Source organism: Rhamphochromis sp. 'chilingali', assembly GCF_963969265.1.
Source record: "Rhamphochromis sp. 'chilingali' genome assembly, chromosome: 13".
NCBI classification, from domain to species: domain Eukaryota; kingdom Metazoa; phylum Chordata; class Actinopteri; order Cichliformes; family Cichlidae; genus Rhamphochromis; species Rhamphochromis sp. 'chilingali'.
Window position 1 is genome coordinate 6,252,953 of NC_137940.1, and position 25,162 is coordinate 6,278,114.

Here is a 25,162-nt window from a genome sequence, read left to right on the forward strand (position 1 = left end):
CAAGTGAGCTCCATTGATGATGGCTTTCTTTCTCTACTCACGAAAGCTTAACTCAAGGTGAACATGCTCACAGTTTGGTGGACTTACTCTAATTAGCTTTTCTCTGAGTTAATCAGCTCTAGGTTAATGATTAAACTTCTATTTCATTTTTTTAATCTCAGTTATGATCAGTCATCAGCACATTCCAGATGAAGGAAGAAAAAATTACATGGCTTTACATAGAAATTCGTTAGGTGCAAACACCAATCAGCAGAGAAAATCCAATTGTATGGAATACAGCTGCATGCAGTCTGCAAAAAATGAGGTCAGGAAAAAGTCATAATAAAAATTAGAGATGGCACGATACCACTTTTTAATTTAAAGTTCATACTCAAGTTTTAAAAAACAAGAGACAGAAGCTATTCTGTTATACCTGTATGCAAAAAATACACTGCACCCAAAACATTTTATAGTTCAGCAACACTGATCAATCTAATAAATTTGAACCTACACCATCCTCCCTATTCTGGTATTTTAAAGAGTACTTACCTACCTAACTAATAGGGTTGCCAACTCCCAGCAAAAATATTAGGAAACAACCCCCCGCCCTTAATCAATGTAATCAACTTTAATTCGTTGTGTCCTTGGGCAAGACACTTCACCCGTTGCCTACTGGTGGTGGTCAGAGGGCCCGGTGGCGCCAGTGTCCGGCAGCCTCGCCTCTGTCAGTGCGCCCCAGGGTGGCTGTGGCTACAATGTAGCTTGCCATCACCAGTGTGTGAATGTGTGCGTGAATGGGTGGATGACTGGATATGTAAAGCGCTTTGGGGTCCTTAGGGACTAGTAAAGCGCTATATAAATACAGGCCATTTACCATTTACCATTTAATGCAAGTGTAAAACAAATGCACAGAAATCAATTATTTTTCCACAACAATTAAATAGATTCAACATCTTTCTTCAACTTAATTGCAGACTGCACAGATAGTACCTTCCCAAAGGAAAAAGTACTATAGCTTACTGGGGTGTATATTAGACTTTTTAGTTACTATATACAATAATGGATTTCTATACATTTAATCAGATGACCACTTTTGTTGTAAGATTCAGATAATTATTTATTCAGTTTTAAAATGACGTAACCCCTTTCCCTGCTAATGCCCTACCTGCCCCCCTGGCAAAACTTTGCTAGACCCGCCCCTGCACAGTTACCTGCCGTCAGCTATGTAGAAAAGGATCCTGGTGTTATTTGTCTCTCAGAAACAGATCATAACTTCCCTTCAACTCATTCATGTCACCTAAAAGGTAAACCTGTTTCTCCATCACCTGCTCAGCTCTGATGATTCAGTAAGGACATCTCCTGGTTTCATCTTCATGTTTCCATCTCACCACATATCCAAACAGATATCATGACCAGCAGCTTTTACAGCCGTGGCTCCAGCAAACATCAGCTGATACTAGAAAGTAATATTAAATAAATTCTAACAACAGCTTATCACGCTTAAACGTGCTGCTGTTGTTTATCCGCTGGTCTCCTCTTTCTAGCGCAAAGTGGGCAATAAACAAACAAGAAAGACGGGACTTGCGGCAGAAAAGCCGATCAGCTGATCATTGATCAGTTTCATGTTTGAAGTAATAACAGGAGAGGAAGGGGGAGAGAATGAGAGAAGTAGATGCAACTGCACAGCAAAGACAGAATAACTCCAGCTTTGTGTCTATTTTTTAATTCTAGCTGAAGTATGGGACAAATCGCTTCCTTTTCACCTCAATATGGAACTCCGATGCCCAGTCCAGCTGTGGCTCAATATCTCAGTTGTTAAGCTTAACGTGGAAATACTATGCAAACATCCAGGGATGAACTTACACACTTGCTTTACTTCTCTGGGATAGTTTTCGCCGAGATGAAATGCTGTGGTTAGGAAGCATGTAGCGAGGCTCCAAATGCTCCAACAGACCGCCGAAAGGTCTCGCAAACAACAGCCGCTCTATCACTTCACACATACTGCGCCGATGCGCCGAGCTGGGTTACGCCAAGTAGCGCGTTTTGTGAGGTGATTTTGTGATACTTCGGATCGATTACATTTTTTATTTCTCTCCAATATCCAATCCAGTAATTTAGGTCAGTATTGGACCCATATCCATACTAATATTGGATCGTCCAACTCTAATAAAAATCGTGTTGTCATGTCACAAAGATATAGTATATATTGTTAAATGACTGTATTAAGCTTTTCATCACAATTTTACTTAACAATGTGAAAATATCCACAAAATAAACACAAGGCTATATACAGAATAAAACCTCTGTCCCTTTGTTGTCTAAACAAAAATACCTGAATCTTTGTGAGCCTTTGAGCACTATCAAATGTAATCTGGAAGTGGGAAGAACACCTTTTGAATGGGAATCCCAGTGAGCTATAGGAAACAACATCAGCAGCTGCTGTTTTTCAAAAAGTGTTGTGTTGAATCCTGCTGTGCTTTAGTCATTCACACATCAATAAGTGTCATTCTCATCATATCATTCAAATGCCCCAATACTCCACAAATGGATTAGCATTTTAACTGGTTCAAAATATTATTTAGAGTTCCAGCTTCAGTTACATATTCAAGTCAAACCTAGTCATTTAGTATAAACAACATTGGCAAGGATAACAATAAAAATTATATATATACATATATATTATTTTTAAACACACACAATGGGAAATGGAAAGAATGGAAATGCCATGATCATAACATTCTGATTTATTAGGATTAGAAAATCCATCCATCCATTCGCTTATCCTTTTCAGGTTCGCGGGGTGCCCTGGAGCCTATCCCGGCTGTCTTAGGGCGAGAGGCAGGGTACACCCTGGACAGGTCACCAGTCTGTCACAGGGCTAACCATTGACACAGACAACCATTCACACTCACATTCACACCTGTGGGCAATTTAGTGTTTCAGATTAACCTGTCCCCTCTAACTCCATGTCTTTGGACTGTGGGAGGAAGCCAGAGAACCCCCGTAAACACAGGGGAGAACATGCAAACTCCACACAGAAAGACCCTGACCTAATGGTGGAATTGAATTCAGGACCTTCTAGTGAAGCAACAGCGCTAACCACTGTGCCACCGTGCTGCCTGGATAGAAAATCATGACCAAAATAAATAAATTAAACAATAAGGGCTATCAGAAACAAAGGCAATGTCCATTGTGCCAAAATGACTTAAAATGATATAATTTCTCATTCCTGCCTAGGGCTCTGACAAAGAGCTTCTTTCTTGATATTGCCTTTAGTGTGATCCATCTATGTAAAATTCTGCTAGCCATCTCACAGAAGCTCTTGTTAAAATGAAATTGGTTTTTTTGATCTGTTTCATTCATATGTGGTTTCAAGTACTGATGTAATTTCTTGATACAGTGACCACAAGCTCAGAGCCCCAATGACTGAATACAGGTAATTCTCTTGGGTCTGTCAAGAACAAAGATATCAAATTTGCTGATTCTGGAATAGCCTGTTGACCCTGGTTCTTACATACAGAGAATGGGAAACAGCAGTCAAATACTACTGCTACTAGTACTAAATCATTCTCATATTTTTATACAGTGTATATGCGATGCTGATATGTATTACCCTTGTTCATTTTATATATTTGTTTTTATTATAGATTGTATAACTATCTTTCCTTGAAATTAAATTCATAACATGAATAACATTGATTTTTTGCCGTTACTGGTGTGACTGGGTCGGTTTCTGCTCAGCTGCAAGAGTAAAGGTGGACCAGAGCAGTTCAGCAAAAGGCAACTTTTTCTTTTACGTTAATGAAACACCACATATAATATTGTAGAATCGCCAGGTGGTTGGGGTTGATGCAGGGCTGCAGGGTGCATGACTCTAACACTGGAGACTGGGTTTGTATCCAGTATCGGTTTTGTGGTGAGAGATTTTTTTTTTCTACGTGAAGCCAAACCATGAACTTTCCCTTAGTGCGGTTAGTTTGAAAACGGTTGGAGTCCCTATTGAACAATATTCCAAAATGAGATTTTTGTGTCAAGATATACACATTGTATTCATAATTTAGTTTTTTAATGTGTATAAATGAACTTTGAAATATATTTTTTGTTGCAATTAGTTATGCGTTTTATGTAATCATAATTTGTATGACTACAGCTGACTTCTTGACTGAAGATAAAGTTTCTTTTGACCTTTGACCAAAATAAATTAGGTTTTGCCCGAGATCTGCTCTTTTTGTAGACTAGTGTTTGGCATTTATGCTTCAGTTAACAGGTCACGGTGAAAAGAGAAAGACATAATAGAAATGACAGATGACACAGGTCCCCTGGATGAGACAGGTTCTCACTGAGATAGATGACATTTGACTGGAATATTCTACCCAAACATTATGATTTTGTATTTCACATTTTTTATTTCATAGTATCAGACATTGCTAGTCTGCTCATGAGCTGCTGATAAGATGGATAAAATGTAAATGTTGACATTTTTAGTACAGATTCCCACAAAGTGTAGCACGGCACATAAGATTCAACACGAGTTTAAAGTACTTTGGGTTTGAACAAATGTGTATTTGTGACATGGACTTTTAATTTGAAACCCACTCTTCAGTCTGTGTTTGCTGAAGTAATAAATAATCAAATCACTGAATTGGTGAAACTGAGTTCAGATACTGTTTAATAAATCACATCTGTGAACAACCAAACCGTGTTAAGTTTAATTCTGGTGTCTTAGATTTTAATGAACAGTTTAGTTGAAACTTGTGATTTTTTTATCAAGTATTTTTTTCCAGGTCTAATAAAATGCAGCCAGAGCAGAAAGCTCAAAAACTGCAATTTCTTGACTGGAGGCTGAAGAGAGCAAGTGGCAGCCTCTATAGCTGTAAAACAAAGCCCCGACAGGCTCCCATGTTAAAATCACAATGACATTTACAACCTAGCCCCCAAAAAGCATTGCATCTACTGATAGATTCCCATCAGCAACTGTGAATGGGTTTTCAGAACTCATTCACCTGGAAAAGGGTGTTTGGCTACGGCAACACTGATTAACAGGTGACCCAACAGCTGCTAGGGCTCATCTCCACTGTTTCCCTAAACTAAACTGAACTGAACTGGACCTTTTCACTGTGTTTGTCCAGTTGGTATTTTTTGGAGAACTGTTTGTTTGTCTGGAATGTAATATTACGGCTTGCTCTGTGGTACAGAGCATCCTAGAAGTAGTGATGTGCGAATCATGAACGAATCGTTCAATACTCGAGAATCACTTTACTGATTCATGAATCATGATTCACAAGCCCAACTGACTAATCCCTGTTGCTGTTAGCAGCAATAAATCTAGCTTATAATTAAAATTGTGGAAAAAAACAAAACATCCAGTATCTTAACAAAAAAATTTCTGCTCTGAAGTGGAAGAAAAAACCCTGAGTAGAAGCTCACATCAAGACAATAGCTCCTCTGTTCACAGTAGCATCGCTCTGCTAACATGCTAACAGCACATTTGAGCTACTCACCCCCTCCCTCCTGTGCTGAATCACAGAGCGAATGAATCACTCACTCACCCCCTCCCTCCTGGCTCACAGCTTCTTCTTCTTCTTGGTTGGCAACCAATGTTAAGGCGCATTACCGCCCCCTGGCTCACATCTCAGTGGACATTTAGATGAGAAAATATATATTTGACACATTTAAGGAAAATACTAATAAAATAAAAATAAACAAAATAAATGTTTATTAGGCAATTTTGATAGGAAATTGCTTAATTTTAGAAATGTTTTTGCTCTTTTTTGCTCTATAAAATAGTTGTTTTATTTTAGAATCATTCATCTTAGCAGTAGGATTTACATGAAAAGAGAAACAAATTAAGTTTGAGTGAAAATGTACATTTTTTGGACTCTCTGGTCAACTGACTCAGTGAATCAAATGACTCAAAAAACCCAATTCACTTTGGTGAGTGACTCATTAAAACTCAATTCAGTAAAAAGAATCAAATTTACCATCACTACCTAGAAGTTTGTGCTTCAACGTAAATTTCTACTTTTTTGTTAGTCCATTCTTAACTTGGCAGAAGACAACCTGATTGCAATAACTGGTTTAAAAAAAAATACTTTTGGGACTCTTGAAGTCTTTGGGAAAACAGCTTTCTATCTTGATCTCACTAAACAGTTTCTCAATCGTTTTCAGTTTAAAATCGTTTAAATTACTTTTTGTAAATTTAGGTTATCCAGGTCATTCAGGCTAATTATTTATAAGTCTCAAGTCAGTGCAGTTTCACAGTTAGACCTACTTGCTTGTGGCTTTCAAATAGGCCTTCAGAAACCAGTTGGTGATGTCATGATAGCTACATCCATTTTTATACTTTCTACATAGCTAGTGTTAACTGATAAATTAGCACTCATCCATTTATCCATATAAGGTGACTTCTGGTTCATCAAAATGCAAAGTGAAAAACAAATGGGCAACTTCCATCTTTTATATTGTTTGTGAAAGCCAACCAGTGTATATTTTGTGTTACCTATATATAATATCTCAATTTGTTTGAAGATCTGAAACAATTAAATTGACGAACATACAAAGAAAATAGGAAATCCGTAAGGGGGCAAACACTTTTTCCCACTGCTGTACATTTGCAAATTTACGTACCTCTGTCTTACAATGGCCTCAAACACCCTCCAGCCCTCTCTGATCAATGCTTGCTGGGCTTAAATTCTAGCAGACAAGAATACAGCTTAATTTCCTTAAGATGGAGAATTTAGTCATGATATGTGGCAGTTGGTAGCTCACAGTGAACAAAAAGCTTTTAGGGTGCATTTAACTAAAGAAAAATTGTGCTCCTCCTGGACACCGAGGCATGTAATTGAAGGAGACTTTTGTCAAAACTTGAACATTATTTTTTAGGCTCCATGTTTTAAGCAAAGAGCTTTAGGTTGAAAAGAAATTTGTCACAATACTGTTATGCTCGTAAATAGGATTATCACACAGAGAGAATCCTATCCCTTTGGTGTTGTAAATCTTGGATAGGCTACACAGTAAAATGCTTTGTCAGATTGTTAAGGCACTTCCATTTCCACACACAGAGTTTGTAGAGTATGTGATAACACAGTAAAGATCTCTTAACAAGTGTTACGAAATCAGTTTCACCCCGGTTCTTTTTATTCCTCGGGCCTCCAGAGATGCACCGGACTCAGTAGTCATTTCACAAAACCTTTATTCATCTTTATTCATCTTCATTTAAGCATGCATTCTTCTAGAAGGGAAGACTTGCCAGGCCGGTGTCCCTCTGCAAAATCTTTCACTCCTTTGTCTGTGAAACACAGTTTTGTAGGAGCGACCCCATCATAAAACCCCCACAGTGTGCTGCAAACTCTGTGTCTGTGTCTATGTGCACGAGCACGTGAGTGCCTGTGTGTGTGCATACCCGTATGTCTATGTGAGTGCACGTGAGTGAGTGTATGCGCGTACCTGTGTGTATGTGTGAGTGCACGTGAGTGAGTGTATGCGCGCACCTGTGTGTGTGAGTGCACATGAGTAGGGCTGGGAATCGTCACTGATTTCTAGAATCGATTCAATTCCGATTCACAAGGTCCCGAATCGATTCGATCCACGATTCGATTCAATTCGATTCGATTCGATTCGATTTTGAATCAGTCCGAAATATTATTATATGAACCATAATATATATAAAATTATGATAATTCACCTTGTATATGTACTGTCAAAAGAACCCTCTAAGCCTTGTGAATGAATTACATAAATTTCAAAATTAAGAACAGATACTAAAGCAGTTAAATAATGTAATTTTTAATTAACATTAGTATATATATTTTTTCATACATACATTTCAAGTGGATCAGGGATCCAGTGCAAATAGAACACATCTTTTGTAAACATCAGTAAAACCTCAGAGAAATAGTTTTGCTGTTAGTGTCTCACACAGCTTTTCTGAAATCCACTATTGTGTTTTGAAGACACACAGTATAACACAGCATGTACAAGTGAACTGACAGAAACTGACCGATCAGAAAATGAAAAACTGCCTTTTAAAATACTTCAAAAAATGAAAACATATTGAACAGTATTGTAAAACCTCTGTGAAACTAATGCAATTTAGCCTTATTTATAACTACCCTCTCACTTCTTTGAGACTGTAAGGTTTTTCTGCAAGAAGAGAAGCTGGTCTACATGTTGTGGAGTCAGGCAGCTCCTTTGTGCGGTAACAATGTCACCAGCAGTTGAAAACACTCGTTCAGAAGGAACACTGGTCCCAGGTATGGAAAGATACTGCTTTGCTTGTAGAGCCAAGAGAGGATACTCCCTTTCATGGTCCCTCCACCAGATCAAAGGATCCTCAGAAAGTGCAACAGGCTCAACGTCCCTGTATCGATTCACTTCTTCCTTTGCCTTCTGAGTTGGTGTTTTCTGTGGTGCTGTGGTTTTTGTTGAGTAGGCTGGCCCAAGGAGAAAAATTAATGCAGAGTCCTTTGACCTCTTAATTGGAGGGGCATAATCCACTTCATCAACACCACCAAGAGAGATGTCAGGGACAGTTTCCTCAGATGTGTCACCATCAGACTGTCGCTGTAGAAAAATGAAAACTTAATTACTAAAGAAATTACTATTTATATTCTAACTCGAGTAGTGCAAAAAAACCAATAATTTTTTGTTTTTGTTTCTGTAACTCACAATAGCTGTGTCCACGTTCTCCAAACCTGCTGCTTCCAACACCAACTGAGAGAATGTGTTGTTACAGGTCTCTTTGGACAAGAATGGCAGGGCCTTAAAGCGAGGATCTAATGCTGATGCAATGTAGAGCTTGTCCTTTAGGGCCACATATCTTGAAAAGAGATTTTGCACATTTAACTCAGTTTATTATGTTGGATATACATGTGCATGGTTACATACACTCATGCAAGATCAGAAACATTAATATACGACTTTGTTTCCATAATTTATATATAAACATCTATAGATAGATAGATATAAAATCAAAAGGCCTATTACTAGACAAGAGGGCTTAACTAACATTTTTATAATATATAGATTTTTTCACTATAATAAGAATTTTCATGTAATACATGCATCCATACAGTTACACTCATTCATGGCATATACACACAATTCATAAACATACCTTGACTTCAAGTTGTCGTATACAGCAGTCTTGAGGTCTTTAATCAGTGAGGAGTCATGAGAGACACTGATCATCTTCTCCAGCAGCTGTGCATGCAGAGGTGCAATGATGGAAAGGGTCGGGGACTTTTCTTCAGACATAACCAGTGTGGCTGCTTTCAGCGGCTTCAGAGCTTTCACTATATCTTCTCCATCAGTTATGTCAGCCTCTGTAAGACTACAGAGATTACTGTCATTTCTCCTCACTTCAGGTGAGAGTAGAGCTGCAGAGATTGCTGGTTGTTGCTCTAGGAAGCGTTCCAGCATCTCCAATGTGCTGTTCCATCTGGTCACCCCATCATTCACCAGCTTATGGGCAGGTAGATTCAGTATCTTTTGCTTCTCTTTAAGCTTGCGACTTGCAACAGTGCTGCGATGAAAAAAGGATGCTATGCGTCTCACTCGGCCAAGCAGCTGAGCAACAGCTGGAACTTTCAGTCCTGCTTGTGAAGCTAAATTGAGTGTGTGGGCAAAACAACCAATGTGCAACCAGCCCGTTATTTCTACAGCTCGCACCATATTTGCAGCATTGTCAGTTACGATGACTGGATTTTTGTTTGTAAGCTCCCATTCTTCGATTGCTTTGAACATAATTTCAGATAAATTAGCTGCTGTGTGGCTTGCTTCGGTGGTTCTTGTCTGTAAGACATGAGACACGAGTCTCCACTCCTGGTCGATATGGTGTGAGGTGATAGTCAGGTAGTTATCTGTTGCTCTGGATGTCCAGCTGTCACAGGTTATAGCGACTCTCTCTGCTGACTTGAGTGAGGCTGTAACATCGTGTTTCACTTTTTCATACATGTTTGGGATTACCACTTCACTCAAATGTTTGCGTGATGGTAAAACATAGCGTGGTTCTAGCGTATTAATGAGGTTTTGGAAGCCATCATTTTCAACAACGCTGTACGGACGTATATCTTTACATATGAAAGTTGCCACAGACTGGGTTATTTTTTGGGCACGTGGAGAAGTGGATTCAAACTTCACTGCAAATGCCTTTTCGAGTGAGCGTTGCTTGGTGTCGGCCGTTTTTGCTAGCAGGATATCTGGATGATGCCTCGTTAAATGATTTCTGAGATTTGTGGTATTTCCACAGTGCTTTACCTCCATTTTGCACATCTTACATACGGCTTTGCTTTTGTCCGGCTCTTCACTGTCTTCACAGTTCTTAAATCCAAAGTGTTGCCAGACATCTGCCTTTAGGCTCGGTGGCACATTCCCGGGAGTAGCCATGATGGTTCATGCGTCCAGGTCACTTAACTCTCGCGTGACTTCCTCATGTTAACCGCTTGCAAGTTTCATACGCGGCAAACTACATATGTATAAAAAAAAATCGATTTCCGGATTTAATGAATCGATATCGTTTTATTCCAGTTAGAATCGATTTTAATCGATGAATCGATTTTTTAAACCCACCCCTACACATGAGTGAGCGTGCGTGTGGATGTGTGTGCGTAACAGTTAAAGCACTATGTGCGTATATCTCTATGTACGTGCCTTCCTGAGGGTCATAAAAGTCCATCTCCCTTCCAAACCAAAGTTATTCAGTTACAAACTTTGAGACTCCCACCCAGGCATGCCCTGAGGAACTTCCACTCAACATTAACCTCTCTTTGTCTCACTTTCACAGTTCAAACTAGGGGAGGGTCTCCTAGAAATCTACTCCTAAGTTTATGACACACTCAGGCCTTAATTACATCCAGGTCAGTGTCTCTACAATAATTCTACATCTAACACAATTCTAAACTCTAAAATAGGCTACGCATATCTTCACTGTGCATGTGGGTGTAATTTTAACAGTTAAAGCACTGTGTGTGTGTGTCTCTGTGTACGTGACTTCCTGTCGGTCATAAAAGTAATCTCCTCACCCAAGCTACACCAAATTCCACTACACAACATAGAAAACAGAGTTAACATATTACAAACACTGAGACCCCCACTCTGCATCCACTGGGCCATTGGCCTCTTGTTGTCTTACATTTACAGATCAGGTGGAGAGTCTCCTGCAAACCTACTTCCAAGGTATGGCAATTATGAGTTTTATTAAGGGTACAAGCATCAGCATCAGCAATCCCCAACCGTAGCTTCTTGTCTCCTTTTACGACAGCAGACCCCCAGTGTCAATAAATTCCTTTCCCTCTAAACAATTACACACACTCTCAGGCCTACAGCTAAACCAACTGAAACACACAGACAAATCCTTTCCTATTCATCTGATCTACTGCTGGACCCTCTTATTAGGGCTGCTCAATTAATCGAATTTTAATCTCAATTACGATCTGGACTTTCAACGATCATTAAAAATGACTGAGCCGATTATTAGCACCTCCCTCGTGCTTTACTCTCGCGAGGTGGCAAATCGAGCGCACCTCTCTGCGTTTCGAACACGCATCACATCAATTAAGAGTACCCGAGGAAAGCTAAGCAGATGTTATTTGGAGAGGACAGGATAATGGCTGCTAAAGAAAGAATGCCTTTGGTTGAAAAGCGAGGTAAAACTACTTCAGTGGTGTGGAAACATTATGGGTTCGCGGAGTCAGACGTGGATCAAGTCGATATAGTGTGTAAACTTTGCTAAAGTGTTGTAGCTGCACCACAGAGCAACACTACAAATTTATTCAATCATTTGAAGACCGCTCACAAAGTGACATACGATCAAACAATGAAGGAGCATAGAGAAAAACTCTCAACAACACCTGCTTCATCCTCACAGACCTCCATTCACGCTACCCTGTACAACGCGACTAAATATCCCACCAGCTCCCAGAGACACAAGGAGATAACAAACGCGGTAACATAAGACCACTGCTCAATTAACACAGTGAACAACCCCGGTTTTAAGAAACGAATCCACACTTTGGACAAACGGTATAACTTGCCATCTCGTCACCATTTTAGTCGAGTGGCGATTCCCGCTTTATATGATGAGTGTCATGATGGTGTCGCAAAGGAAGTGGCTACAGCCCAATATTTTGCCACCACAACGGACTTGTGGTCAAGCCGCACCATGGAGCCGTATTTGAGCCTCACGGTACATTTCATTGACATGGATTTCAACATGAAAACGAAATGTCTCCAGACATCATTTTTCCCAGAAGACCACACAGGGCAGAACATAGCTGCAGGTCTGAAACAAGCACTGGCTTCGTGGGATCTGGAGGAGAGTAAATTCGTCTGTATAACCACAGACAACGCTGCAAATGTCATACTGGCTGCAGAACTGAATGGCTGGATGAGGCTCCAGTGCTTTGGGCACAGATTACATTTGGCCATAGGTGAGTAGGCCTAATTCCTACTGAATATGATGCATAATGTGATTTTCTTTCAATAAGTATACAACATAATGCTTCAAATGAATATAATATATAAAAAACGATTTAAATTCAGAGATACTTTTATTCATTCTCACAGTCATACACATTTTCTATGAATTATACAAACACATAAATAAGCTACCATCACTTTTTCTTATTCATTCACACTCAAGGAAATGATAATCATCATCCTGATAATGCTTGTTTATATTTTTTATGTTTTTATAGAAAGAGCCATGAAAGATCACAGGATTGAGCGTGCAGTGGGGGTCTGCAAAAAAATGGTCAGCACCTTTTCATTCAGTTGGAAAAAAAAGAGAGCTGAAAAAGGCACAGATAGACCTCAAACTGCCAGACCACTCCTTAGAGACTGAATGTCCAACCAGATTGGGATCTAGGCAGGCCATGGTTTCCAGAGTCCTTGAGCAGCAGAAGGCCATTGCCCATGTCCTCTCCCAAGACAAAGGAACCAGGCACCTCATCCCCTCATGGCAGGACATTGATGTCCTTGAGGCCATCAACAAGACCCTGGGACCTTTGGTTGAATTCACTGATGCACTTTCTGGAGAGAAATATGTGAGTGTGTCTTTTATAAAACCAACACTCCACCTATTAACAACTCAATCTTGGCTGAGCAAGATGATGACACAGACCTCTCAAAATGCATCAAGAGGAGAATACTGGAGTACCTAAATGAAAAGTATGGTGACTCACCAACACAAGAGTTGCTTGACATGGCCACTGTCCTGGACCCAGGGTTCAAACTGAGATATGTAAGCGAGGTCAGCCAAGAGACAATAAAAGCCAGACTAACAATGGAAATGAAGTCCATTGCCCATATTTATAAAGATACTAAACATCTATCTGTCTGTCTGTCTGTCTGTCTATCTATCATTATTTATAGTAATTATTTAAGGATTGTATTTTAGAATGCCAAACCTGAGACAGATAAAACTGGTTCCTCATTCTGTGTTGCTGTCATTTTATGTTTGTCCCATTAAAGGAGGCTGCAGTGATGGGGACACCCGTTGGTAACACGGAGGTTGCTGATGATGGTGCATCAAACCAAAAGAAGAGGGAAAAGGGCCTAAGCAGCTTCTTTAAGGCCCCTCACAGCACAGCTCCAGGTGCAGAACATGCTCTTCAACTGGACCAGGCCATAGCTTTTGAGCTTCAGGCCTACCTCCAGGCAGGGACCCTGGACACAGAGGAAGACCCACTGGGGTGGTGGAAGCTATCACAGAACCTCTTCCCACGACTCTCCATCCTGGCAAAGAAATATCTTTGCATCCCAGCCACAAGTGCCTCATCAGAAAGGGCCTTCAGCACTGGTGGAAATGTTGTCAACTGCCTGCGAGCATCCCTGAAGCCTGATCATGTCAATAGGCTGGTGTTTTTGGCTAAAAACCTTTGAAAGGTTGCAGGAACCATGTTTTGTTGAGCCATTTTGAGATTGTATGGGACTCGGGCCTACTAGTTTTTATTTATTTCTTATAAAAGGTACTACTTTCAGTGTTTAATTTTATTTTTGTTCAGGCAGCAACTTTAGTTGACATACCTCAATGTCAGTTTGATGCAATTGTGCATTTTGTGGCTACACAGCTTGCCTTGATGTTTGGTTATTTGTATGCATAAATATTATGCAGTAGTTTGAAGTTCACTAAACATTAATGTTTACATTTTTTATTTATTTTTTATATTGCAAACATTTGCACGGTTATCAGTATTTGCACACCATTTTATATTATTTTTGACAATCTTTAAAGCAATTATTCAATACATTGTTATTGTTAAATAAATATCGTGAAATAATCGAGATCTCAATTACATAATCGTGATTATCATTTTCGCCATAATCGAGCAGCCCTACCTCTTATCTAAGCAAATTTAACACATTGTATTCTAATAATTGTTTTCTTGTACTCACACAAGGTAAATAATACTTTATTAAAATCAAAATGCATTTTGCCTTCGCTGGAGGGTCGCTGGAGGGTTCGCTGGAGGGTCCGAGGGACCGCTCCAGCCTTCATCCGCCTCTGCTGGAGGGTCCGGGGGACCGCTCCAGCCTTCGTCGTCTGCTGGAGGGTCCGTGGGACCGCTCCAGCCTCCACCAGCCTTCATCCGCTTTTGATCAAACATTTCACTTGGGGTTACATGTTTGATTTTTGGGTGGGGGGAAATGTTACGTTTCGGTGTTGTCAGTGTTTTGTTTTGGCGTGACTGTTATGTGTTTCCTGTTTTACTTTGAAAGTCTGTGTTATCTTAGTGTTTTCAGTTTACGTTTCCTTGTCTCGTCAGGTCTAATTTGCCCCAGCTGTGTTTCCCTCCTGTGGTCCATTCCCTGATTGCTCCTTCTATGTATTTAAGCCCTGTGTGTCAGTTGGTCATGGTCGCGATCTCCCCCGTGTTGTAAATAGTTTGGTGTTTTGATGTAAATAAATAGTCTGTTGTAAATAGCTGTGAATGGGTTTGTTAATATTTTCGTTTGAGACACCTTCGTTTTGGGATTTTGGTGGAGAGCTTTAGTTTGTTTCTCGTGTGTTTTTTTTTTTCTTATTTTTATTTTCATACGTTGCACGCCGGTTGCCTAGGCCGGGGTGTAACATATGGGGGCTCGTCCGGGATTGCCTTCGCTGGGGGGGTCCGAGGACCGCCCCAGCCTTTGTCGTCTGCTGGAGGGTCAGTGGGACCGCTCCAGCCTTCATCAGCTTCGTCCGTCTTCGCTGGAGGGTCCGAGGCACCGCTTCAGCCTTCGTCGTTTGCTGGGGGTTCATGGGACCGCTCCAGCCTCCACCAGCCTTCATCCGCTTTTGATCAAACATTTCACTTGGGGTTACATGTTTGATTTTTGGGTGGGGGGAAATGTTACGTTTCGGTGTTGTCAGTGTTTTGTTTTTGCGTGACTCATGTGTTTCCTGTTTTACTTTGAAGGTCTGTTGTTATCTTAGTGTGTTCAGTTTACGTTTCCTTGTCTCGTCAGGTCTAATTTGCCCCAGCTGTGTTTCCCTCCTGTGGTCCATTCCCTGATTGCTCCTATGTATTTAAGCCCTGTTGGTCATGGTCGCGATCTCCCCCGTGTTGTAAATAGTTTGGTGTTTTGATGTAAATAGTCTGTTGTAAATAGCTGTGAATGGGTTTGTTAATATTTTCGTTTGAGACACCTTCGTTTTGGGATTTTGGTGGAGAGCTTTAGTTTGTTTCTCGTGTGTGTTGTTGTTTTTTTTTTTTTTTTTTCCTTATTTTTTCTTATTTTTATTTTCATACGTTGCACGCCGGTTGCCTAGGCCGGGGTGTAACAGGTAAGTTTAACCTTCCTGCCTTCTTGGGACCTTTTTGTGCCACTGCTATGTGTTAAATGGCTGCCATTTCCACTGTGTTCAGTGGAATATAACCAAACTTGCCACAGGATAGTTTTTACCTGTCAATGTTAATATTCCAGTGTGAATTCCTTAAATCAGCCTAAAATGGCTGAGCAGCAGAAATCCCCACACCCATCACCCTGGGGACCATTTTCTGCCCATTGACTTCCATTATAAACGCTATTTTTCAACCCCAAATTATCATCATATGATTTTATTTTTTCTTCTTTTCTTGGATGTCAATGAAGACTCAGGGCCTTGAAGTTTTAATTTTTAAATTGCAAAAAAAATGCAAAAAAAATAATGGCAGGTCAAAATGTATGTTGGTGCCAATCTTTGGTCCATCTAAAGGCCTACTTATAATGACAATCACATATTACTTCAACTGGTTTTTTGTGGAAATATTTAGTTTCGTTTTTTGGTTTTTGGGGCTTATAACACAGGGCGCTCATGTAATAACACTGGGATTTGAAGGGTTAAAACAACGAAAATATAATTAAAACTTTACATGAATATTTCAGGGAGAAGTAGTTTTACAAGGTTGGCTAATTTAAAGTGGAATAAAATATGGATATATGGTCTTTTTATGGCGTGGCTGAGAATGGTCCCTAGGGTGATGGGTGTGAGTTTTTTAAAGGATGGCAGGAGGGTTAAACATTCCACAAACTGTTCTTGATATTCTTATTGATAAAAAAATTGGTCATACTTTTCTGTATCCTGCAAATATTGTACCATGGAAAAACAAAATTTGGCACAAAAAAGATCAAAACCACAAGTTTGCAGCCAGAAAAATGTGAAACTGGCTACTTAAGCTCTTTGAAAGTCAATAAATCAACGTACCTGCACTGCTAATCTGTCATAATCAAGTCACTATATCATATTTAATCTACACAAGAGAAAAAAAAGGGGTTTTTTTTTTTCTTTTTTTGCCAGCACAGTACAATAACTTGAGTATTGTTGTTACCATGAAGTTGCCAGAGAACTACTTGTGGCTGTGTTGTTTTTCTTACCAAGTACTTGCTGTGTACTGATCTTACAGAACACACCAAAGCAAGAAAATACACACTTTCTTATAATATCAATTTATTTTTTGAATACAAAACATTATCTTTGTCTTTATGTTGTGCATTTTAATGTGTTTTTTTTTCCATTATGGTCTTATCATTGTGGCAGTGACATTATGCAGCCAAATGGAGCAAAGCTGTTCAGCCCAAATTGTCATCACTCATTGACAAAATACAACATAATTCGAGGGCAAAACCTGTTCTTGCTGCTTCATGTCATACAAAACGGAGTTTAGAAATGCAAAAGCCATTGTATGATCTGTAAGAATTAGATGCAGCGCTGGCTTTCATATCTTATTTGCTCTAGCCAAGAATATTCTGACATCAAAGTGCATTTTTTCCCGTTTTCTATCCTGCGTGTTATTCTATATTAAATGAATTAGGAAAATGAAATGAGATCAAGCTGCTGCTGAGAAATCCCAGGTTTATGAAAAATTATAAAATGTCAGTGTGTGTCAGGATTATGACACAGTTAGACCTTTTTTAGGGATTTGAAAAGTGGGTGTATTCATGCTGATATCACAGCAGCTTGTAAATTTACTAGTTTATTTTATTTACCATTACTTTGGTATTCCTACATTTGACCTTTAGGTGTTTAAAGAATGTTCCTTTGTACTGAGGACTCCAAAGCATGCAAACACAATAACCCCCACACCATTACGCCACCATCAGGAAACATTTTTATAAACATCTTGTAGTTTCCTTTTCGTAGCTAGCAGAAGTTAATCCTGGTCCTCTGCAGCCCATCTGTTTTGAGGTTTGAGAGATCCTCTTCCCCTTTGCATTTAACACGTGGCCACTTAAATGGTGTGATTAGTGAATTAAATACTTGTGTTACCTTGCAGTGAGCAGTGAACCTAATAATGAAACCAGGTAGTGTATATTCCTTATATAATTACTGAACTTATAAAACTCAGAGCAAAATACACTGGTTTGGATCAGTTTACATAGTCACTCGATGATGGAAAAGTCAGTTTGAAGCTTACAGTCTAAGTAAATTAATAGATAAACAACTCTGTAGGACAGGCAATTCAATACAGAGTCATCAGGTGATATTTGAATAAATAAGGTGCCTAAAGTGACTGTTGGGTGTTGGAAGAGATGAGAGAAATCGTAGGCTGTAGGCAGGATCAAGTAATAAGATGAAGCAAAAAACTGAATAGTGACAGCTGGTGGGCAAGGGTGTCATGCTAGGCCTGAAATAAAAGAAGAGGTTTGTGTGCATACCTGGCATTAATCAGGTGGACAAGAGGAGGAGGAAGCTGTGATTTCCATCCAGAAAAAGGCATGCTTACGCTTGGATTAGGTTCATAGCAAAATTAATAATTAATGGAAAGTTGCCACAGCATACATACTTAATAGTTTCTATGAGAGTTAGTAAGTTAATGCCTGTTTTAGCATAGATTTTCTACCACTTCCTTCACATCTGTCATCCTGTCAAATGGATTACTGTCCAGAGTTACATGTAGCAGAGACTAAACTCAAGATATGCTCAAGATATCACTTTCAAACCTGTCAACTTTTCTACAAGATGGTTCTGTAGCTATGCAAGAGCAAAAGTTTTAGATGAAGTGTTTTCAAAAATTTAAAGGGAGTTCCTCAAACTGATCACTAAACTCTGTACACAAGCATAATACGTGGCAAACATAACAGAATAACACACCTCAGACTATCAAAATTATAGCGAAATCCTATTATTTTTATATATATCGCATTCATAGATAGATACATTTATTCGACACTGCCCATTCATGACATTGTGTCTTGGAAGCAAATTTGACATAAAATGTAACTATGTCAGTAGAACTGTGGTGTGTTTTACGGAAACACAAACAGGCTAAAACCAAAATGAGCTGAGGAATACAGCTCTAGTTCTTGATTTTAAATAGCATATTATTAAAACACACAAAAAATACAGCTAAATTAAAAGGGTTGAGTGCTGTGTGATATAGTGAGCTGTCAATATATACTGAGAAAAGTGGGACATGGTAGGAAGTGAAGTCTCCTCTCATCATAAAAGTTTTCCTTGTTTACTCTAACCTGTGCAAAAGGACTGCTACACTAATCTGAGATGCTGATCTCAGAACAGTGAAAACTAGCACATTAGTCTCCCAATAAAGACCAGAGATTTATTCAGCTTGACAAACTCAAGCCATAAAGATAAACACTACAGATTCCAAGCAGAGTCAATCCAGCTTCCAGCAACAGTAAATTAAAGAATACAAGCAAACAGGCTAGAAATTTAAAGACAGAGCAGTGTTCAAGTTGATCAGTGAGATTATATTCACTTTGATACACTAAATTGATTTCATTTATTTCAGTTCATTAAAGCCCCAAATCAAAACAAGGTTCCTCAAGGTGCTCTACACCAGCGGTCCCCAACCCCCGGGCCTTGGACCGGTACCGGTCCGTGAGTCGTTTGGTACCGGGCCGCGAGAGTTGAGGCTCAGGTGTGAAATGTATGGTTTTCAGGGTTTTTATCGGTTTTCAGCGTTATTTAGTTATCGTTTTTATCGTTAACTCGGTTTTCCTGGGTCTTTTCACATGTGTTATGAATAAATCTTATTTTTTCGGTACCGGTACTAGTTTTATTTTCTTGTATTTATCCACGGTCCATGTACCACTGTAAGGTAAAAACCACAAAGGAAGCAGAGAAAACCCAACAATATTATCACCCCCTTGATCTTTGGTGACAGTGGAAAAACTCCCTTTTAACAGGAAGAAACCTCCAACAGAACCAAGCTCAGGGCTGAATGTCTTGATGATTAGTAGGATGATGTCTATTAACCATAAAATTTTCTCTGATGTAGAGGATTTAAAGAGTAAGTTTGAATGGCAGCAAGTACAAATAAATTCATTCAACTACTAAACTAAAATGTGAGAGCAAGTGTCACAATGTCTATATTATGCCAGTTAACCTTAAGCCAAAAAATATTTGACCTGGCCTGTTGAACTAATGGAAACCCTCACAACAAAAACTCTTGATTGTTTAGCTTTAAAGCAATGTGCATGAATTTTATCCAGTGGTTTTACTCTGTCACCAAGACAGTTAAGGCTTCAATTTTAGACTCCAAGCATTTTTGTTTATATTTCTGATAACTATTTTTTCATCAAGTTTTTTTCAGCTTTCTCTTCTATCGCCTCCATTTTTTATTTTTTTTATTTTTTATTTTTGTGGCCTCTACTGGGAAGGGAGTCCTGAAATGTGAACTTGCGAAATTCATTTGGCATGCAGGGCAAATTTTCTTCTGCGCTGTGTAAAAACACATCACAGCATGTTTCCAAATGGTCGTTTTTTGTAGGTCATCCTTGGACAAACTTCAAAAAGGTGGTGGTTAGAGAAGTGATGTAATCACTGCTCTTTTATTTAAAGTCCTATTTTAGGAGTAGATTACCTGCCTGAATATTTTGTCTTCCCATTTAATATTCCCTATATTATGGCATTCATTATATTACACAACATTTGGTATGCTTTTATATGGTATTTCATTTTACCCATATAGAGCTTAAAGCTTTGTTGTTGTTCATTCATTTAAAAAAAAGCAAAAACAACATAGCCATCCTTTCAAGTACCCTGTGACTTCAAGCTGTTGTTAAATCTGCCAGAGAGTATCTCAGCGGAAAGAGCTACTGGGTGCCCAGAGTTTTACTGAAATTGTTATGGTTATACTTCCCTTCCATCACTGCATGCTGACTGTGTTAATTTCTCAAATAGGACCAAACCCCAGTACTCCACTGAGCTCCTGCAGAGATTCTAAACCAAGGACGCATTTGAAATTAGCTCCCTGGAGTTGGTAGTGCTTTATGTTTAAAGTTGTATGGAGTTGTATGAAACTATATAAACTCACATGTCTTTCCACAGTGCATGAATATAGTAGCTGCACAATGCATTCATTTAACTATTTATCTGATTTTGTGAGAACCTGTATAGTACGTAATCAGTGAAAGTGGAAATAGATACTGTTCAGAAATGTTAAAAAAAAAAACACACACACACTGATTCAGTGATGTTTAACTATATTTTCACAGTTTATGATCATGCTGCTAGACCCTGTGAAACAATTGGTGGTGTGCTCTCATCCTGATTTGCTATTTATTGAGTGTATGTCACACTTAGGTGTTTCAGATCATCAAACAAATTTAAGTATTAGACAAATATAGCACAAATGAACACAAAATGCAGTTTCTAAATGGAAGCATTTATTGTTACGTGTGAAAAACCAAACCTACATGGCCCGTGTGAAAAAGTGATAACCTCGTGTTGGTGTTGTTCCCTCATCATCATAAATAATGTTGTTCCAGGTTCAACATTGCAAGTGACCAATCACCTTCTCCTGACGTCATCCGCGACCTTGAAAAAAACAAATGCCTTCAAAAAATCTACTTCACTTGCGAGAAGAGAAATCACCTCTGTAAGGACAATATGTAAAATGCTTACCGTTTATTGAAGAAAGGTATCCTGAAATTCAAAGAATTCAAGTTCCTGGATTGGCGGACAGAAGCGGTTTCTGTTCTCGTTAGTGATGTGCGGATCGATCCTGAAATATCGATTCCTCCGATACCAATCATTTATGTTCTAGAATCTATTCTCACATTAAAATATCGATATTTTAATAATTTAGAGTAAATTTGTAGTTTATCATTAACAGGAACACAGTGGAAAGAAACTATAACATTCGGATTGTCTACATTCAAAGGAACTACTTCCTCTTCCGCCTTTCATAGTCATGTGCGATAGGCTGTATAAATGTCTCGCAGCCCCTTGGCATGCGCACTCACAAAAATGGCTGAGCGTAATTGAAGTCATGTGCGGACGTATTTTACTTCCACAAACAGCTGAGATGTGGTTTGGGACAATCTGATATCCTTGTGTTGGTGTTGTTCCCTCGTCATCATAAATAATGTTGTTCCAGGTTCAACATTGCAAGTGACCAATCACCTTCTCCTGACGTCATCCGCGACCTCGAAAAAAACAAACTCCTTAAAAAAATCTACTTCACTTGCGAGAAGAGAAACCGCCTCTATCAGATCATCCACACCTCCTATCTGCTTGGGCCACCCTAGCAGCAACAATTGCAATCAACTGTTTGCAGTAACTGGAAATGTCATGGGTTGCTTAGAGGATCCACTCGCAGGACTCCTGAGTAGCGTTTAAACAGAGACTGTTTATTTACAGATCTTCACCAAGTGTATGTACAGACAGTGCGGGGTTAGTGCTATATACAAGACGTGAGGGGCAGGGGTCCGGGGCTCCAGGGAAAACGGGGAAATCACACACGCGCTCAGTTCAATCTCTCTCTTGTCCGCTAGCAACCAGTCACTCCTTCCACACTCCACACGGGGAAACCCGGGTCCGGGGAATCTAGGAACAAAGAAACATTCGTTAAGTCTCTGAGACGGAGGCACAGAAAACTTGAGCTAGACGCGTACTGACTAGAGCCTTCACAACAATCCAGCGTTGAACAGCTGATCTCCTCCTTCTAATATACCAGCTGGTCTGATGAGGCCCAGGTGTTCACAATCCAGGAAGGCATGGACCGAGGGCGTGAACCCGCCATGAGTTCCGCCCTGGCAAAACAAGGGAGAGAAAGAGAGAGGGAAAAAGAAAAGAGAAGGAGGGCTAGGAGTGGAGAGATTCTGATCAGCACCTTGCTGATCCTGCAGGTCGTGACAGGAAATGAGTCTTTTACAGCCCTGTGGTGGAATTTTGGACCTCTCATCTTTGCAGAATTATTCTAATTCAACCACATTAGTGGGTTTGAGCATGAACCACTTTTTTAAGGTCATGCCACAAAATCTCAGTCACATTCAGGTCAGGACTTTGACTAGGCCACTCCAAAGTCTGCATTTTATTTTTCTTAAGCCATCCGGGGATGGAATTTCTGGTGTGTTTTGGATCATATCAAAAGTACAGACATTCAGGGCTTAAGTAGAAATACAGATACTGGTGTTGAAGAATAATCCAGTAAAAGTTGAAGTACTGATTCATCTTCTTTAGATAAGTAAAAGTAAAAACAGTGCACGGTCTGAAATGTGCTCAAAGTAAGAAAGTAAACAGTATCTCTTTTCATGACATTAATTTTTTGGTGCAAAGCTAACTAACCCCGTGCTATATTAAAGTAATAATAAAATAATAACAAATAATAATGCAAACTTTACTTCAGTCTCACATGTACAGACACAATATCTGATTTAAATACACGAGGACTTACATGTAAGCTTTACATTTCCATTTATCAAACACCACTGAGCAGTTCTTACCTTTAAATATAATCTCTCTTCTTCCTCTCCTGTCCTGCATTTCTAATCTTTTGCATCTCTGAGTGTAGTTTGCTCTTTTTCTTTTTTCTTTTCTCTCCCTGTGAAACACAGATAGCTCAACATTCTACTAGTATGGTGCAGTAATGAAGTATTTGTACTTTGTTACTTCCCACCTCTGCAAACATAGAAAAAACTGGAAATCAGGAATGGGACAAACACTTTTTCACACTACTGTATTTGGACACTGCACAAATATAAGAAAGGAATGAAAGATTTTTTTTTTACTGCCAGATTCTTTACTTAAGCCTGAAATAAAGAAAAAAAAACAACCCATCAAGGACAGAAAGGGAAACATGCCACTGCAGTATGGCAAAATTAAGTCTTTTATCTAAGCTTATGTAAAAAAATCAAGACCCTGTATTTTTCTCATTCTGCAAGACTGTGAAAATCTGAAATAAAGTTATGTATGAACAACCAGGTTACCTTTGTCCCTTTGCAAAGGGTTCAAATAACTGTATCGACAGCATTTTTTGACAAAGAGGGACAACAAGCCTATGATATTTATACAGACAAGTTATCTATCTGTCCTGTTCACAGACTAAATCCAAAACATTGTTGATAGTTTGTACATCAACATGTGGTATACGTGAAAGATTGTATAGAGAGAGAATGTGACATAATAAAGTCGTCAATAAGGTAAGCTTGACACAGAGCAGAAAGATTTAAAATTACATTGCTTCCCTCTCTTTTCATCACTCACTGAATACATAAGTATTCACAATTATAACACTGGTGATAATAAGACCGCATATTAGCGTTCATGCCTGGTTTTGTTTGCGTTTGTCAGACTGCGGTATGGACAAAAAAGAGAATTAATCCCTTTGTTTTGCCATCGTGTACGGAAGCAATTCAGTTTGTCACCCTTTGCTCCTCTGTTGCCCAGTGACTGGAGTTCAGGAGCACCAGCAGAGCTCAATCAGCACTCCTCCTTCACCACTGAAGCAACAAAGCAAAGGTGAGACTTTTTTGGCTACCCTGGTTTTTTGGTGCAGCAGAGAACTTTCATTGTTCCCACCTGCTCTTGATGTTTGCCAGAATAAGTTGATGTTTATTCAGAGTGGGGGACAACTTCCTTTACCTTTCTGTGAATCTGGGATAACACAAAAGACAAAGTTTTGCAGTATCTCCAAATGTCCCTTTCACAGTGGTCAGTGTGAGGTCAACAGATCCCACCCCAATCTCTTGGAACCTCCCAAACACGATTTCATAAGCACTGAAACATCAGGATGAGGAGAGCACCCTTAAATTAGAAAAGAGTAAAGAGTCCATATTTGAATTCGTCCTTTTAGAGAGTGTAAAATATTTCAGCTTTTGTATAGTGGTGTTTGCTATGCCAAGCAGGACTATATTGTATTTGACATGGAAAAGGGCCAAAACCTCCCCATGTTACTGTTATCCGTTGAGAGCAATATGGGAGGACCAGATTTGATACATTAAACATTTTAAACTGTGTCGATGATAGCTGCACATTTATGTTTGACCAGAAGAAGCGTGTGATAGTAAGGCATTAATTTCTGAATTCGTCCTTGTAGGTCTGCTTGTCAAAGTCACTATCTACTCCCACGGAGATATGTGAGGTGCATTGCAAAGAGCCAGACTACATGCACTGTGTGTGTGTGTGTGGGGGGGGGGGGGGGGGGGGGCGCGTGTGTGTGTGTGTGAGAGAGAGAGAGTCAGAATTATTATAGTTCTGTATTTTCTAATTCTCTTTTCATTTTTAGTTTTAATTAATAACTGATTTTTTATTATTTTTCATTGAGGGCATGTGCCACAGGAAAACTCAATACAGCTATTACAAGAGAACACACTTATGATGGCTAAAATGGCTAAGGCTCAAACCCTTCAGATTTAACCAGTTTGACAGATTAAAATTAAGATGATAACTAAACAGCAGACTAGATAAAACCTAAATGAACAAAGAGTAAAAATCCATTCATTAAGTTCACTTTTCCCTGAGTCATCACTGCACATA

At 39.3% G+C, this 25,162-nt stretch overlaps 1 protein-coding gene across 1 annotated transcript; it reads right to left on the reverse strand.

Moving 5' to 3' along the window:
• Nucleotides 1-8,039: 8,039 nt before the first annotated feature.
• On the reverse strand, nt 8,040-9,193 carry LOC308408625 (E3 SUMO-protein ligase ZBED1-like). The gene is made up of 3 exons (XM_080900983.1): nt 9,095-9,193; nt 8,647-8,797; nt 8,040-8,541 (listed from the first exon to the last, which is right to left on the reverse strand). Exons 1-3 carry the CDS (start codon nt 9,166-9,168, stop codon nt 8,095-8,097), a joined length of 672 nt encoding a protein of 223 aa, XP_080757109.1. The 5' UTR covers nt 9,169-9,193; the 3' UTR covers nt 8,040-8,094.
• Nucleotides 9,194-25,162: the final 15,969 nt, after the last annotated feature.

Coding starts and splice junctions, on each gene's coding strand:
- LOC308408625 (XM_080900983.1), bottom strand. CDS start 9,168: ATGATCAGTGTCTCTCATGACTCCTCACTGATTAAAGACCTCAAGACT. Junction 8,798..9,094: donor TACGACAACTTGAAGTCAAG/GTATGTTTATGA, acceptor TCTCTTTTCAAG/ATATGTGGCCCTAAAGGACA. Junction 8,542..8,646: donor AGAACGTGGACACAGCTATT/GTGAGTTACAGA, acceptor ATTTTTCTACAG/CGACAGTCTGATGGTGACAC.